This window comes from Homarus americanus, unplaced genomic scaffold (genome assembly GCF_018991925.1).
Source record: "Homarus americanus isolate GMGI-L3 unplaced genomic scaffold, GMGI_Hamer_2.0 scaffold32159, whole genome shotgun sequence".
Classification (NCBI taxonomy): Eukaryota; Metazoa; Arthropoda; class Malacostraca; order Decapoda; family Nephropidae; genus Homarus; species Homarus americanus.
In genome coordinates, this window is record NW_024742776.1 from 162,117 (window position 1) to 180,053 (window position 17,937).

At 37.7% G+C, this 17,937-nt stretch overlaps 1 protein-coding gene across 1 annotated transcript in view; it reads left to right on the plus strand.

The window, feature by feature from the left end:
• LOC121877043 (protein SMG5-like) overlaps window positions 1–17,204 on the plus strand; it is a 29,291-nt gene extending 12,087 nt beyond the window's left edge. Inside the window, exons 8-18 of the mRNA XM_042382655.1 lie at window positions 485–627; window positions 1,387–1,573; window positions 2,310–2,467; window positions 3,605–3,830; window positions 4,342–4,535; window positions 7,721–7,876; window positions 9,444–9,717; window positions 11,300–11,471; window positions 12,864–13,018; window positions 13,586–13,673; window positions 16,578–17,204. Of these exons, the coding sequence (XP_042238589.1) occupies window positions 485–627; window positions 1,387–1,573; window positions 2,310–2,467; window positions 3,605–3,830; window positions 4,342–4,535; window positions 7,721–7,876; window positions 9,444–9,717; window positions 11,300–11,471; window positions 12,864–13,018; window positions 13,586–13,653 (1,733 nt within the window). The 3' untranslated portion in view covers window positions 13,654–13,673; window positions 16,578–17,204. The remainder of the gene's footprint in view (window positions 1–484; window positions 628–1,386; window positions 1,574–2,309; window positions 2,468–3,604; window positions 3,831–4,341; window positions 4,536–7,720; window positions 7,877–9,443; window positions 9,718–11,299; window positions 11,472–12,863; window positions 13,019–13,585; window positions 13,674–16,577) is intronic.
• Window positions 17,205–17,937: the final 733 nt, after the last annotated feature.

The window sequence follows — 17,937 nt, forward strand, 5'->3', positions numbered from 1 at the left end:
AAATGGCGACTGTGTTAAACTTTCATTTGGCTTTTATTTACTGGTTTGGCAATAAAGTATTTTTAGTTGTACAAGATTGTATCATGAATGGCAGTCATATTAGAATGAGTGGGAGGGAGGGAGGAAGGTGGTGTTAATTGAGGTAGTGGGGGTGAGAAAGCTGGAAGGTGGGGGTGACTTACCTTTCGTAATAGTAGAACATTCTTTGGTTAATCAGCAAATGGGGAGTAAAAACTTGCTTTTGTTATACTGGGGATTCGTTCAAAGGATTAATGTTCAACGGGGACTTATTGTACAGTACTTTATTTTTTAGCTTTCTATATAAAATAATGGTACAAAATTCAGAGCTAATTTACTGAAACTTCTTTTATTTAATACTGTATATGCATGTTGAAACACTTTTGGAATAAAAGAACAAGTTAATAAATTTAGTTATTTCATTGTGTGATTTTACTCTTTGACCTGTGATTATCTTTGTCCCCAGTGTCATCACACACAAGCATGGCACAAGCCCTTCTCGTGTCTGTGTTGATGACTCTTGTTACCCATGTCACTAGTCGCCTGGAGCAACGCATCTCACTTGTTGATCCCTCATTCCTGTCAAGACTTCTTCCTGAGAATGAAAAGGTTAAACATTTTTCTTTTTAATGGAAAGAATATCATATTTAATTTATTGTAGTGGATAAATTCAGCATGGCTGATTACTATTGCTATATATATATCCTAGTTTTGTGTCTGTTTACTGATTGTTATGGCTATATCTTAGTTCTAGTGTGTTGACTACTGTTTACTATGGCTATATCCTAGTTCTAGTGTATACGGCTCCTCCCCAACTTACGACCTACTCGACTTACGACCACCCAGACATACGACCGCCTCAGTCGTACCAAAATTTTGTCAAATTACGTATTTTTGAGTCCCAATGTCAGTGATTGAGCTGTGTACTGACAAAATTTGCATTTGTACTTCACTTTAAAATGGCTGGCAAGCTTAAAAGTGAGAGTTTTGTGGTGCTGAGAAGAAAAAGAGACACCCATTTTAGATTTTCTATGTATTATTTAAGCATTTTCGACTTACGGCCATTTCGACTTATGACCTGGATTTGGGTCCCTAACCCCGTCCTAAGTCGGGGAGGAACTGTATATACAGTATATATAAAGTTGAGGAGTCTGGGAACCCTAGTGTTAAACTTGCAAGCTTGTTAATACATGCATATGAGTTGCTTGATCAATGCTTATTATGAAATGGAATTTCAGGATCAATCCTTCATTTTTATGTACACCGATAAATGTAATTCATTGTTTTGTAGTTGAGAAGCTAACTTCCAACATTTTTTATAACTGCTTCTGTATAGAAAAGTGTTAATTGTTTTATCTTAATTTCCAGAAAAGTGAGGAAGAAAATGTTAATGACTCTACTGTAGTACAGAAGGAGGATAAAGAGAACTCTGACCTTGTAATTGAAAATGCAGAGTCAAAGCCTCTTAAAAGAAAGAAAAGTGGGTGCAGCATTAGATTGGCTAATATCCGTAGACGACGCAGAGTTAATGGTGATGTTCCCAATGCTAGTGATGGTGAGTTGGTGTCCTTTTGTGATTTTTTTAACTTTGATAAATTAATGGTATACAGAGGGTAGATTCTGATTTAAGCTACAATAAATTATATTTGAAGGTTAATTATATGTAAGAAAATAAAATGTTCACTCCTTGTAACACTCAGATTAGTACAGCTTGCCCGGAATTCATGTATATTTATTTTGCGGTCCTCTATTATTCGTGGATGACACCCTGGATGTACCCAAGAATGTCTGCTTGTAGTTTTAAAGTTGCCGGCATTTTTGCGGCCAGCACAGGAGGCACGCAAGTTTTGTGGCGTCCCGCAAGGTGTCTCTCGTGATACAAGTATGATATATAATAACTAAGTGGGGGGAAGGTTATATTACAGGGCATTTCAACATAGTGACAGTGCAAAAAGGTAAGATTGGCTGGGAGTGAATACAATGGTTGATTACAAGTTGTTGATAATTTTTACAATGGATGGAACTGGGCTGTTCTTATAGCATGTGTTTGTGTGTCTACACACACATATACAATACAGGCGCTCCTCTACTTAAGAACATTCAGCTTTGGCTAATGCCTAATAATTTTATAGCAGAATAATGTAAATATAAATGAACAAAATAGGCACATTAGACAACATTAGCAATACTCAAGCTCTAGTTATGATGTTATTCCTTCACAGCAAGGATCTAAACATCTACCAGGTTTATCGCTCGTCTCCTCATATTTTTCAATAATCATGCTTTTACAGATGAGCTGAGTGGTTCATATACATCAGTGAGTGATGAAGATGATGAAGGCCATGATGATGAAGAAGTTGCATCAAGTGAGGAAGAGGAGGAGGAGGAAGAGGAAGAGATAGATCTCTCTCAGTTGTGTTCCTCAGAGGATGATGACGATTCCGATGAGGTGAGTTTCATGAACAGTGTTGTGCCTCTTATTATCTTCATCAATGTTTTATGGCCATTTTCTACACTTGCATGGGTTAACCATGGTTATGTTAGGTTAGCTCTTCATGCTGCATGGTCTTTTGCATCCTCTCTTGTCAGGTTCTTGATTCTGTCATATCATATCACCTCTCTCCGTGTCATTTTTGGCCTGCCCTTGGCTGTCCTCCCATATTTTTGTTTTGTCATTTGGTTTCCTCACCCAATCTCTTTCAGTCCTTGAGCACTGTCCTTGTACTGGTTCTGCTACCTCCTGTCCTGTTCATACTCCTCATTCAGTAGTTGGTTTTTGTATTATCTCCAGGCATTCTTGATTTCCTCATTGTCATTATCATTACCATAGCCATTTCTCTCAACTCTCACCAACAACATCCTTGTTTCTACCTACTATTTGCATGGCTGTTCTGAATACTGTACCTCACCTCTTGTGCCTCCAATGTTCAGCATCCGTGAATGTGTCCTGCTCATGCTTCTTACCCTTGTAAACTTTTCTTCTGGCACTCTTTGTCACTACCAATCTTCCAAGCCTAATACAATGTTCTTCTCTCCACATCACCATTCCACCACCATGTTACGGCAATCTTGGCTGTGCCCTTCATCCCTTCACACATCTTGTCAGCTGCACTCAACAGAACATCCGTCGTTTTGACCCAGCATCTAAGTTGGTTTCCACTCTTCTCAATGCAATATAAAATGTTTCTCTTGTAATGTTCGTTTAATTTCCACACTCCTTGGAACATAAACTTTGTTTCTTTCTCTGCATTTTTTTAAGTAATATGTCACACACAAGCAATATGTGTTGCAAGGCACATTCTTTCCCAGATATAACCTAGACATCCTAAACAATCATCTTATCTGATTTCCTAGCAAGAAAGTAATCAACCTGGATTTCTATGCTACAGTATTTGACTTATATGTAATCAGTCTACACACACACCCTCTTGTAAATGCTTAATATTTGCTTAATATCCATGATTGGAATTAGTTTGTTGTTTTTTGGTAATTTGTAATATAAACATTTTAAATTATTAATTCTGAATGGCTTCCATGGACAGAAAATAGATTTTGGATGTGTTGTAAGTTAATTTGTAAATTCCAGGATGTGAAAATTGAATCTGATCAGGAGTGGGAAGGCCTTAGTGCTGGTGAACATCTGGAGCTCATTGGAAAAGAGGGCATGTTAGCAGCTGTGTTTGTTGCATGTGATTGGATGAAAAGGGAAGACGAGGTCATCCAGTTGTGCATGAAGACAGCAGACTCTTTATGGACAGCCATTGCCAAACTTCTTAACCTAACACGAGTGGATCTAGATCAGCTGAAGAACAGTAAGTTGTCTTAGTATTTCCATCTGTGTTTGTTATATAAACATATGTTTCTACTTGTTGTCATTGTTCTTTAATCCCTTGGACGTGCTACTCAACTGCAGTCGAACATATAAAATAGCATTCACCCAACCTGGATAAACTTAGACTCACTTGAGTTACCTGTTGAATACCAAATTAAAAGTTATAAAATATTTCATACCGATAGGCAGACTAGGAAAGGGGGTGCATCCCTTGTAATAACTGGGGTATTCCTGTATAGCCCTTCATAGAAGTTAGGGGCCTTGAGTTGCACAATCAATGTTTGGTTATAAAATGAGATTTCAGAATCAGTCCCTTATTTATAGGTACTAAATTTGAATAGTTTTTCTCCCTTGATATTAGACAAGGTTCAGAGAAAGGTAGACAAGTTTCATAGCAGGGCTGATTATTTTTAGTGTGTGACAACTGTTTTGTTATCATTGATATAAAAATATTCTTCCTCTATTCATGTAACTTGGTACTGTATCTCCAGATTCACATGGAGTTCGTAATGATGTCATTGGTCTTCTACAAGATAGTGCTGGAGTCTCAGAAGGAATTACCCGCAGACGCATGGTAGATGCCCTGCAAACAACACCACTGCCTGAAGATCTCATGCTCCACACACTTATCTCAACTTACCTACCTGGAACACACAAGTCACTCAATTTTAAGACTATGGAGTTGGTAAGGCTGAAAGATGCATATATCAACTTGTGTATTACCAGTGAGATATTTATAAGGGAGGACATTAGTTAACGGTAATCACATAAATATAAACTTTCTTTTGGAAAAGTAACGTATAAAATAGTTTTTAACATAGTCAATGGTGTATACTGTATTTGACTTGAGATTCAAGTGCTTGGTATACCAGACACATGATAATGAGCTATTTGACTTGGTAATGGGATTCATGGAGAAATCATTAACTCAATGTTAATCCTTTAGAGGGCCAAGACCCACTTCATTATATTATTTTGGCTAATAACAGACGATTTTATTCAGCCGAAAAAACCCTCTAAAAGTTGAACTTGATTTCAGAACACACTTATGTATATTGCATCACATTACTAAGCCTCTTTGAACCTTTTATTGCTTACTTTCTCTAAGCCTAATGATATAATTTTTATAGATATTCTTTAGAGACTGTCTGTGATATATTTCCCCCTTGTACAGTACTTTTCTGGCCTGAGTTGTCGACTATATTTTTAATACAGTAAACCCTCTCACTTCCGGACCTCTTAGATCCAGATTCCATTTTTTTGTTTTGATGCTGCTGCTAAAATGGACCAAGTCTATATCAGCTGCTGGGTCAAGCTGTGAGGTGTTTTGGTGGTCTTTCAACTCGTATTTCCGGGTTGATATACATAACTTTCTTCGTTTTTTTTACTCGGTTACATGCACACACCGTCCTATATACATATTGTGAAAAAGGTAAAAGAAATAATTGTCCTAAGGGCAAACACGTATGGGAGGAGAGCGCAGAGTGTAAGGGTTGGGGGGAGCGTTGCAAGGGAATCAGCGTCCCTGCTGATCTTCGTTACTGTGGTGAAACAGGTAGTGTATGCAAATGGCGACTGTGTTAAACTTTCATTTGGCTTTTATTTACTGATTTGGCCTTACAGTATTTTTTTTTGGTACTATTTTTATTTATTCCACACATTTCCTGGTACTGTATAGATTATTTTAAGAAAACTATGGCTACAGGAGGAAAATACACATAATCTTTTTCCTAAATACTCCCTGCCATAAAATACGGTACTGTATAAATGATGTGTGTGTATGTGACGCCACATTGAAGGAAGGAGGGAGGGCTCCTATGTTATCAGGCAGCTCAGTTTCCACCCATACACACCCATGTTCTTTATTTTTTCTTATTTTTAGATTTATATTATATAATCTTTATTTTTAAGCCACATTAGAGTATTTTAATGATTCTTCTACAAATTTATAGCATTCATGCTCCAGGAATGGTTGTGAAACGTGACACTGTGCGTTTGTGTGTGTGTGCATGCATGCGTGTGCCCCGTGCTGTGCCGTGTCAAAGGATGCTGCTGGAGTGGCGAGTCAGCCACTTCACACACTTTCACTGATCCACACAAACACCCATGCTCTTCATACGTCTTAGTTAAAGTTTTATATTATATTTTATCATTTTATATTATATTATCTTTATTTCTAACCCACATTAGAGTATTGCAGTGATTTTTTCACGACTTTTATAGCATTATTGTTGAATTTTAGTAATTGTGGAACATATCCTAATTTTTCCGCATAAGGTTAAGTAACGTGCATTCATCCCCCAGTTCATCCGGACATTTGCCACATCCGGACACCTTCTCCCCCATAATTGTCCGGAATTACGAAGGTTTACTGTAGTAGATAATTATGTTGTGTGAAGTATAAAGAGTAAACCATGTCTGGGGCCTATTTATAGCAGGGGAGTGACAGAGTAAAATGCATTTATTAATGTACAGCAGAAAAAAATTATTTAATGTTAACAAATGAAGGGAGAATGTGTGTTGGTATGTCTTGTTCATTCTAGTCACCTGACAACAAGTAGGAAGTGGCTTGTAAGACATTGAGAGAACACACTATAGAGAACTCTACAATTGACAAATGGAATTTTTCTTTATCCATATTGGGAGAAGCTAAACTTATTGTCCCCTACTCTATGTTAAGGAGAATAAGTCTTTGACATTTTTCTCCAAACATGAGTACGCACTAACCGTACATTTTTCAAATGTTAAATATACAGTACGTACTGTACTGCAGTGTCAGTATTAATAGCTAAAAATCACTAAATATTTATCGTAAATGTAATCTTTTGTCTGTTAATCTGCCTTACTTGCTTCCCAGTAGTGTAGGATGGTACGAATGTTTAAAAACCTAGACTCATGGTTTTCTTTTGTAATGATAATGATAATAATAATAAAAAACAGTTTATTGAACAAGTTCAGCTGCCCAAAGGCTTAAAATATACATGGGCAGAAATGATTAATTACATACAGTACAAAGACATGAAGTGGGTGGGTTGTCTAATGAAAGTTTTCATAACTATAAGGAGAAGGAACATGAATTGAACATACAAATTATAGTTTACAGTTAATGACTGGACTCTACTGTGTGAGGTCACGTAGGCCATATGGTGCAGTAACTCATCCACGGATGTTGATATGAGGGACCTCACATGGTCATGGAGACACCAAGTGGTGTGGTTTCCACTTAGTACAGTAACTCATCCTCGAATGTTGATATGAGGGACCTCACATGGTCATGGAGACACTAGGTGATGTGGTGTGGTGTCAGAATATCTTACTCTGCTAAGTGGTGTTATCATCTCGTGGTCAGGTGTAAAACCAACCCATGGTTGTTCCCAGAGTGGACTGATTAACACCGCCTGGTCAGAATATGGTGATCGGTTGTCAGGGGTGCTTATGTCTGGGTGTGGACCTCACTGGTGGGTCGTGGCTCATGCTGCCACTGTCTGGTGCTGAATTCACTGGCTTAAGCACTGTTCATCACTGTTCAACACTGATCCCCACTTCTTTCTGGGATGAAATTGTCACTTTGGCGGGATTTTGTTGACTTCCCCGTGGGGAAGAGGAGGTTGGAGAGTGGGCCAACATTGGCCAGGGCAGCTGCCACAGCAGGAGCAGTGCCTGATAGGTCTTGAGTCTTTTGTGGTCGTGGGTGTGGGTTGAGGCGTTTCTGTGGAGGTGGGGACACACATTTACTAAAGATAAATGATAGACAAATCTGTAAATTAATATTGGAAAACACTTAATACATGACTACAATCCAGTACTAGGTAAATATATTGTACTGTATTTTCAATTCAACGAGACTTAATTTTGGTGTCCTTCCTACAGGTGCTGCTGAGAATGTGGCGTCTTCGTGACTTTGGCCAAGAGATGGTGCGGCGACATGACACTCCATTGTGGCACAATGCTGAAACTGGGATATATAATTTCTCAATGGATGGTGTAATAACTGATGATAAAAGAAAAAACAAGGAATCTGGCATGGTAAGTGGCCTGTTGTGAAGCAGGTACTCACCAATTACAGACTTCAATTATACAAACTTAACATTTTGACAGGTTTTGGCAGTTGTCACATCAAGTGGAATTTAAGGCTGCTCCACTGAGCTACTAGGGACTCTGCTGAATACTAGTGGATGCAGACAGCAACAGTCATGAGAGTGGGTCAGTGAGCTAGCTGGTGTGATGGAGGTGCAAGGGTCACTTGATATTGGGGTGGAGATCTTAAAAAACTGAAGGATGATTGCCAGGCCAATTGTTGTTTTTTGCTCCAGACGAATGAGCAGGCTTCGTGTGGAATAAAACAAAGCCTAGGATTTACTGTGTGCACACATACATACATACACAAGGATTTATACCATTCTCTTTCTTTCTTTCTTTCTTTCTTTCTTGGGCACTCAGACTGCAGTTAAGATACTTGGATGAACATCTACCTGTGGCCATGACTGAAAAGAGACTAGCAGGCCAAGTGATAAATTGTAGGTTGTGCCTCCCTACAAGGCAGCTGATCAAACAGGAGTCTATCTGGCAATAAGATTCAAAGTATGGGTGGAAAAATGATTACCGCAGTTGGTGTTGTTTACCGCATAGGGTGCGGGAATCATGTTCAAAAGGTTAAAGGAATTTTGACATTTTTGACAAAACTAACCATCTATTACGGGGAGAGTCCGGTTGAAGCACGAAATTTGTTTATAATTGACCAATCAATATCAATTTCCTGTCAGCAATTAAGGACACCAGATACATTGTTGCTATACCCCTGAATCGGTTCTGCCTAATCCCTAATCCCTGATACCTGATTTTTCCCTTATATTCTTAGAATTTTCAAAATCCTACTTCTCCTTTACTTCTTACTAGATCATGTTGAAACGCATGTGGAGTATAGGTAATTCACTCCTCTTGAACGTGATTATCGCTTTTGTTTTGGGTACATAAATGGCTGAGCCGTAGGGATCTGATGGCTAGAAAACTCGTTTTGAGATACGGGCCGAGAAGGGTGGCGCGAGAGCAGTACACAGTTGAACCTCACTCTCGCTTCTTTCATGGGTAACTGCAGCCTCAGACTCTGGTCCTGCTGCTAGCTAGCTGAGAAAGGTGACAAATACTGATTTTTACCAAGTGATTGGTCTTACTTTACACCAAAATATTATTATAAATACTTTTCTACAGCTTTTGCTATATCAACAGAAGGGTCTTCTAAATGAAGGGGGGGTAGAACAATATTGCATAGCCACATAAATATTACGAATTAAGCAATGAAAATACATCAGCAGATAGCCATAGGCAACAGCTTTCCTCAGGAATTTTTTTTTAATATTTTTCTAATTTTCCAATTTTCATCTGGATGCTCTCCCCTTAAACTTAGTAAAGTTTTCAAGGTGTGACCATTGGCAGGATGTATGCAGTATTTAGTAGACATTTCATTAAAAAAATTATATTTTATGCATAAAAACTTTAAAATAAAAGTGAAATAACTGTTTGTAATCAATATGCAATCAACTTAGTAAACAAATTCTGCAACACTTTCTATTTTTTAAATATCCCATTTCCATAGGGAACCCCAAGTCGAGAAGCATCCTCATCTCCAACCGAGGAAGATCTCTTATCTGTTCCACCGGCAAAGAAAGAATCACGGCGTTTGGCAGGGATGCAGTCACTCACAGCACAGTGGCTACAGCACGAAGTGCGTAACTTGGAAGAACGCACTGCTCGTAGAGCCACCTTGGGCCTGTACTTAGTTCCAGATGCAACTGTACTTGTCAGCCACCTTCAGGCCATTAAGATGCTTCTCTCTAAGCCCACACACATGATTATCATCCCACAAGCAGGTAAGAAAGAGTGTTTGGGATGTTCTAGCTACTCCATAACTTCAGTTTAGTAGATTTTTGTTAAATGAATATGTTGATGAAATTTGCACTTCACTGGTTGCAGTACCAAACCCCTTATGCTCACCCCCTGGTCACAAAAAATAAATTTTACATAATCACCCTAGATAGGTTCCATATTACCCACAAAATAAGGGGAAAATTGTGAAAAGTTTCTTATAACCCATACGGGTATGCTGCATGGTGCGCTTGCTGGCCGTCTAACCCACTGTAGTCACACACCCTCACTTTCCACCTCCATAGTTCCATAGCAAGTTTCTTTCCCTTTTTTATCTTATTCAATTATTTATTTATATTCATATATACAGTATTTGTACATTCTTCAAATAAACTTTTATTTACTGACATAAACGTGTAGCAGCCTTAAAACAGCTGTGTGAGAGGCAGGAATACCTGTGCTGGCTCCCACCCTCAATTGGTAAACTTACAAACTACTTATACTTATAAAACTATTATAACTGTTACTTTGAATGGTACAGTAAGTCCTCGTATAACGTCGGCCCGCTTATCGTTGTTTCAGTACTAAGTCGCTAATCTTTAGATCCCCAAAATTTGTTTAACTTCCTGACGACTCAATATAACGTCGCTTTTGTGTCGTCACAGACTACTCTTTTCTGCGCATCATCCTCTCTTGGCGCGTTACAGTACTGTACCTCTAACTCGCGGAACGTCACAGCATCCCCAAGCGACGCCAAGCCAGTCTCTGTTAGGCTTTCACATCATTCATGTGTGCTTAAGTGTTTTTGCTATAAATACTGTACTCTAACCATTCGAAGTGGCTTCCAAGCACCCATCAAGTGCTACTGATGCTAGTGTTGTGAAGAAGCAACGCAAGTCCATTGGCCTTGCTACGAAATTGGAGAAGAAATGGCAGTCAGAGCGGGAGGAGGAGGCATGTGCCAAAACTCAGTGAACCGTTCTGTAAATTGGGAATACAATACCTGTACTGTATCATCAAAGACTGCCATTGACATAGGGTTACAGGTGAAAAAGCTGAGAAAACAAGAATATGATAAAGCCAGAGGAAGTCTTTGGTTGGTAACTTTAAATCAGAAAGTTTTGAAATTGTCCACAAGGAGACCATTTTTTGGCTTAAATATCACTAATATCACTAAGTTCTGTACAGTACTTGATTATTTTATGATCATTAAACTTACCGGTATGATTTGTCCAATGTAGAATTTGCTTATTTGGAGTGACCAGCCAGCCAACCCTCTTGACTGAGGAAGTGGGTACTGTAGTATGGGAGGGAATGTCCTCCCCTTCGTGGAGGAAGCCAGCCTTCTACACAAGCTTTAAGTTTTATTTGTTAATGTTTAATTGTTTTTCACAATTATGTTATGCTATATATTATTAATGTTTGTATCTTGCCCCCTTTGTGTATGACCTAAGCTGTTGCGTCGCCAGGGATGTAATTACCACAATCAATCAATCAATTTTGACTTTTTTCATCTGACCATCATTTTATAGTGTCATAGGTTGGAATTCAAGTACAGGGTACAGTATTTTGTTTTCTCATTTTCAGTCATTGACTTGCTGGATCAACAAAAGCGAGAGAGCCTTGGTGCACGTGATGCCATCCGCTGGCTGGAGATTAAGTTTCGTCATGGCTCAAGATTTATCAGAGCCCAACGGCCACATGAAAGGACACACCTACCTCTGATTAAATACCCAAAACGGAAAGACAAAGAAGCATGGTAAGAGGAAGGTTACTACTGTATAATAGAGTACTATCTCGTGAACTTTTTCACAAGAACAGTTTTTTCCTCGCTGTGCAACAGCTTTGTGCACCATTTTGTTACTGACTGACCGAGAAAATTTTATTTCTACATATAACTAGAGCTTTGTATGGGTGCACTTATATTAATTTTTCCCATCAATATACATGAAACTTTCTTTAATCATGATTAATTGGGGAAAGGCCTGTCTGGTTTGGTGGAAATTCTGGGCTGGGCAGGGTCTGTACTGTATTGTTTATAATACAAAGTGTAAAATTTGATGGGATAGGGTATTTCTGACTCAAGCTACCTAAGAACACCAAACCTATTATAATTTTTAGCTTTGACTTAACACCCTCGGGGTTTTAACACACCATATGAATTTATTTATTTTGTGATTTTTTTTTTATTTATTTATTTTTTTTTTTGCCACTTACATTGTAAAATCTATAGAAAAAAAGTTAATTTTTCCTCAGTCTCTCATACACTCTTGGCAGCTTGGTGCTGGCTCTCAGTACATTTGTACATGGCGAGTCACTCATAAGCTGGTGTTGCCAGGCGGTCTCATACGTCTCACAGTCCATGTGTGCTCTCTCGGCTGTTACACTCGACTCTATAAAAGCCTCGTGGAATGCTCTGCCTCCTTCATTGTTTCCATCCTCTTATGTGTCTCACTTCAAAAAGCTGGTTTTCCAGCATCTTCATGGTGTAGATTAACACACACACACACTCTCTCATATGACCTGTTCCTGGGTGTGGTATTCCTCACTAAAAAAAAAAGAAAAAAAGTTTGCCCTTATGATATTTATTTATTTTACTTTTTTCACAGTATGTATGTAGGATTGTGTGCATGTAACTGAGAAAAAAAAAGTAGTTACATATACCTACCCATAATTACGAGCTGAAAATAACGATAACAGCTTGGTAAGGTTACTCTACCACAAGCATGTTCCACATAGCTAAAGGACTATATTCATATAAACAGGAATAGCTTTCATATACTGCAGTGAGAAAGAGTTGTAAGAATAGAATATTCATATAAGCAAATATTTGTTAAGTGATCATTTGTTTAATGAGAGATACTGTACCTGTACATAATTTTTGTTTCACACTGTGGAATATAAAGTGGGGAGGAGGGAAGCATTTAGGGTTATCCTTGTCAGTCTTTCCATATGTAATGCTTGTTCTATTCTGTGGACTGAGAAAGTTCCCACGGATCAAAATAAAATATAATTTTCTGCTTTGTATTATTATGAATATTGAGATGTATGATTATGCCTCAAAATTTGTGTAGGAATACCCTGTATATACTGTAGCATTTTCAGTGATTGTCTGGCATTATTTACTCAACGGTATGTTTATTTTTTCTAGGGAGTGGTACCAAATATTGGAGTGTTGCCATTATCTAAGTGCACAGGTGCAGCAAAACTCTTCCAACGTCAAGGCTGCTACAGTGACCCTCCTGACGGGGGAGAAACAACCACCCAATGCTACCTTCTCTCACTCTGGCCTCACCCAAGCTGCAGGTTAGTACACGTACACACACACACACATCACAAAATCCTCAATAGCTTTATTATATTTGCACTCTTGTGTTGTAGACAAGTTTCAGATAGGTTTTATTTTTTATCTAGAATAAATTTAGAGATTGCACAGTCCTCTTACTATGCAAATAAATCCTAATACTGTACAGTACATGATTGTTTTAGAAGAAAGTTATGCAAGTGTCTTTTATTTTATGCTTGATTATTTTCCAACTGGAAATTATCAGCAGACTAGAGCTGTATTGATCTTTTGTATATATGAAATTACATTTATGATCTGTCTTGTCTTGTTTATCATGCCTCATCCTCTGAGGATACAAAGGATCTTGATAGTTCTTAAGGACTTTTTTTCTCTAATCAAGGTTTTTTTTTCACCCACAACACTTCAACACAGGATGGCCAGACAGGAGAGCCAATAGACTTTCCCTCCTTCACTATCATTTACAGTATTCAGTTACTTTAGCTGTCATACATGAGGTGTTCTTTGATACATGTACAGTATAAAATTAGTATAGTACTGTACTATAACTATCTCTTCTTTTTTTACAGGTGCAGTATTGGAACACATTGAGGAGTTCATGTGCAAATGGCAAACATCTACAAAAGGGCATAGCTGAAATAAGAGACATGGAATAAGGCAAGTGAGACCGTATTTACTTTTGAAAGCTTTTATCCTTTCCATGAATACTGATGAATTTTAGTTTTGTGCTTGGTGAGTTGTAGCTACATATTACTTATCCCCAGTCAGCAGATGAAGATGTTTTTCTCCCCCATTTCTAAATATGTCTCGGCAGTAACTCGGCCAATTTGCTTCATGTTTGTCTTTTATTATTACAGGAGTGCTTTGACTTGTGAAAGGGATACATTCCTGAAAAAGACTTTTGTAAATTGAAGCCATTTTTCCCATTGACTACCATTATATAAAGGAAGATATGTTCCTACACCCCCCCCAAACATAAAAATACAAATTTTTTAGCAATTTTTGTGGGAAACAAAACTTCTTAACCTGTGTATTAATCATCTTAACTTTAATGGAGCAGTATCCAGTAGTTGATTTAATATATGAAGGAGTACACACTATACAGTATATAATATCTCCGTTAGTCGGAATCCCTCAAACTCGGAACTCTCTGATGGCTGGAATTGAATTTTTCTCAGAAATTCGTTCCCAAAGCCGAAATTTTCCGGAAAATTGTGACTTTGGGAAGGATTTTCTGAGGGGCACATTTTACGGAAATTTCCGGGAATGGGGGAGGTTTTTTCCGGGAACTTCAGAGAACATTTTTCCGTTACCTGAAAAATTCCGGGATTGAGGGATTTTTTCCGGCTTTGAGAGAGTCATCTTGTTACCTGGAAATCTCTCATTCCCGGAAGTGCTGTGCACCAATTGTTCCGGCTAATGGGAATATCACTGCTATTCCACTTACGGGAAACTATAGGGACGGTGCTTAGGGTGATCAGTTATAAATATCTGCCTCTTATTTGGTGGTCGGTTAGCCATACTTTTACATCAATATACAGGAAGACTTCGTTATACGGAACCGCTTTGTACGGAATTTCATACTTACAGAAATTATATTTTAGTACCCAAGTTCATTGTTACCTTTCGTTCACCTGTTGTAATCACTGATGAAAAAGGTCTGTAGAGTAAGTTTTATCAGTGCACTAGAAGTAACTTTCTCCTTCCACACAAACACCAATGCTCTTCATATGTCTTGGTTTATGGTTTTATATTATATTATCTTTATTTCTAATCCACATTAGAGTATTGTAATGATATTTCTACAACTTTTATAGCCCCCCAAGCCCTGATGTGGGTCATTGACCTGTGCCCTGATGGGCTAATCCCATAAAAAAAAATATTAAATATTTTCCCCATAAGATTAAGTATTCACTACAGTATATGCGGATTACCATTGTGCTGTGTTGTCGCAGAACGCAACCATCGCATAAAGCGAGGGTCAGGCACAGAAAAAAGTAGATTAGCAGAAAAGGCGAAGAGATAATGTTATATTATAGGCCTACTGATACCGTCCCAAACCATCAAAGCTGCCGGATTAGCGAGGTCCAACCTGTATTCAAATATCGTAGTAAGTTATGAATAACTCTCTTGAGTCAATGTATACATATTAGTAAATTATATCAGATATTTTCATCTGACAATATGTCGCTAATGGCAACTCCACTCCGGCATGGGGGAGTAAGTCCACTGGTCAGTCAGGCAACACCTCACCACTCACGTCAGTCGACATAGGGGAGATGGGATACTCATAGCTTCCAGCATTTCACAGCTTTAACTATGCTGTACATTGCCTCCAGTATTATATTATTTATTATTAAAATATTATTGTGTTTCATTTAAATGTGTTTAAAAAGGTAAAAAAACTAAATTCTATACAATACAGTACTGTATGTATTATGAAGTTTTGGGTCGGAATTTTTTTTCTGTAGGAACACATCTCCCATTATATAATGGGATTCAGTGGAAATATAAGGTCTTTTATATGGAAACAGTTTATGGCAAGCTTTTTAGTAACTTAACCCTTCTGTAAATTGAGGTTAGGTTAGGGTGTCGGATGAGTATAATATGGGAAAATAAGTTATGTTCCTTGGGTAACTTTCAATATTAGACAAAACATACAAAGTAAAGTACAGTAGCTGTATACCGGTTAAAGGTATTTAAACTGTTCAAAATCAATTTACAGTTGTTCCTTGCAAATGCTCTCTAATTTTAAACTGTACTGTAAATGCTCATTTCTGCAGATTGGATGTCTAAATTGAGGGCAATGTGAAAGTAAAAATTTATGACCCATGAAGTTTGCAGACATTTTTTAATGTGATTGGATTATTTTACCTGAGGAGAATGAATTGACAAGTTCATAGGACACGAGTGTATTGTACAGCATATAGCTAAATGGAATTCAGAAGCATTGTGGATATGAGTGAATGAAAATTTTTTATTTGAATGGTGTGAGTTAAAATAATTAAGTGGTAAGACCAAAGGACAGGGAGAAGGGCAATAAATGAAAATGAATGAACAGAATGGTTTACAGATTGATACAGGATGAACAGAAGTGTGACAAGGATTTTTTCCTATAATGTCACCTCACCTTTATAGCAGAAAAGGCTTTTGGGGTTACAGATAAAGACTAAAAAGTAGAACAAGTCAGGAAAACCTGAAGGTGGTAGACTGTGTAGGAGAGAATTGTGTGTGAGTATGTAGTGCACCTTCAGGGCAATTGTTGTTTGAATGTATTTAGAAGAAAGAATCTTTTAATGGGCACCTTATAAGAGTATGATAAGATCTTCAGATCACTAATCAGTAAGTAATGTTTGGAGAAGTGTTAATGGGTTAGAGTTTTGAATAACAAAAATATCATTACTGTTGTGAAATAATAATAAAAAAAGATCATTGTAACAGGAAATTTTGTCTTATCAAGATACTGTAAATTTAATTACCATTGTATATGCTGAGTGCAGAGAAGTTTTGAAGCACTTCATGTGTGTGTTTCAACTGTGTATATGTCATTGTTATTTCCAGGTTTGCTCCTGACCGGTCATCACCTATCATCCCTTCCAGCTGTGCATCATCTACAGGGCCCAGTATCCCCAAATATGGCCTTCTGTGCACATCATTGGCCTTATGTGCCCACTTTCGGCCTTGTGGTCATTCTCATGTAATTACACGTGTACTGGCCACTGATGCCTCAGAGGTCCTGGTTCACATGTGTGGGTTTATGATCACATAAATGGGATGCAAGCAATGGTGTTCTACAAGCACCCCCCCTGCGACATCAGGTTGTCCCATTGCATAGCTACATGTGTATGTGTGGGGACATTGATTGGCAATGGGAAAAATCACAAGAAGAGTAAAAATGTTGCATTTTGCAATGTTATCCTTGACTATCTCTGGGAGAATCTGTGTAACACCTGCATTGTGCTCCTTTTTCAACAGCATTTGGCTCGAGTCCTGATTGTGATAATTCATCATGAATGGCATATATTTGAATGTTTCTTGTGATTGATAAATTCCATGCGCTGTACTTGAGGCTGTAAATCCCTCCTCCCCTCTGGAAAAAGATAGAAAGAAAGAAAGTGATTTCCAGTCAGATAGTTATGTTGGGCAGTGGGTTGGAATTCAGTGTAATTCTAACTTTTTTTTTTTTTTCAATAGATTGGTGGTTTTAGAAATATGTTGGAGTATATAATCCCATGAATTTATTTTTCTACAGTATATGATACTTAGGTTTTCATGTTATTTAATTTTGGCAGTGGCAAAAAATATATGTTTGAAGGAATCACAATGCATATTGTATACAACACCTACATTTTATATTGATACTGTATCTCTAATAAAAAACAAAATTACGTCAGAATAATGAGTTAAATCACAGTTGTGTCCTGTCTTAAGTACAGGTAGTACAGTACTACACTTTAAAACTAAAATAATATTTTTCATGTACTGTATAATTATCAAGATACAGTAAACTTCTCCCCCTTGTTGCATTAATGATGTGCCTTTTTTTCCAAATTTACTCCTAAAGTTACATTTTTAGTCATTTTTTCAGTACAGTACCTGCCACTTATCATAATTGTCATTGAATGTAAAATTGAAAATGGCCTTACTCTATAAAACAGTTTTTCCTGTTGCCTCCAACGAGTACAACACAAGCAACCCTGTAAGGGAAGGTGTAGGATATTCAGTGAGAAATTATAGCCAAATAAGTTGACATTGCATGAGACATAACTAACAGGGTGTTCTGTATGGTGTGTGGCATCATCCTGTGTTGGAGTTACTTTAGTTTCTTGTTTATTATCTTCATCCTGTGTTGGAGTTACTTTAGTTTCTTGTTTATTATCTCAGCTAAGTGATTTGTCCTTTCTTGTTTCATTTGTTGAAT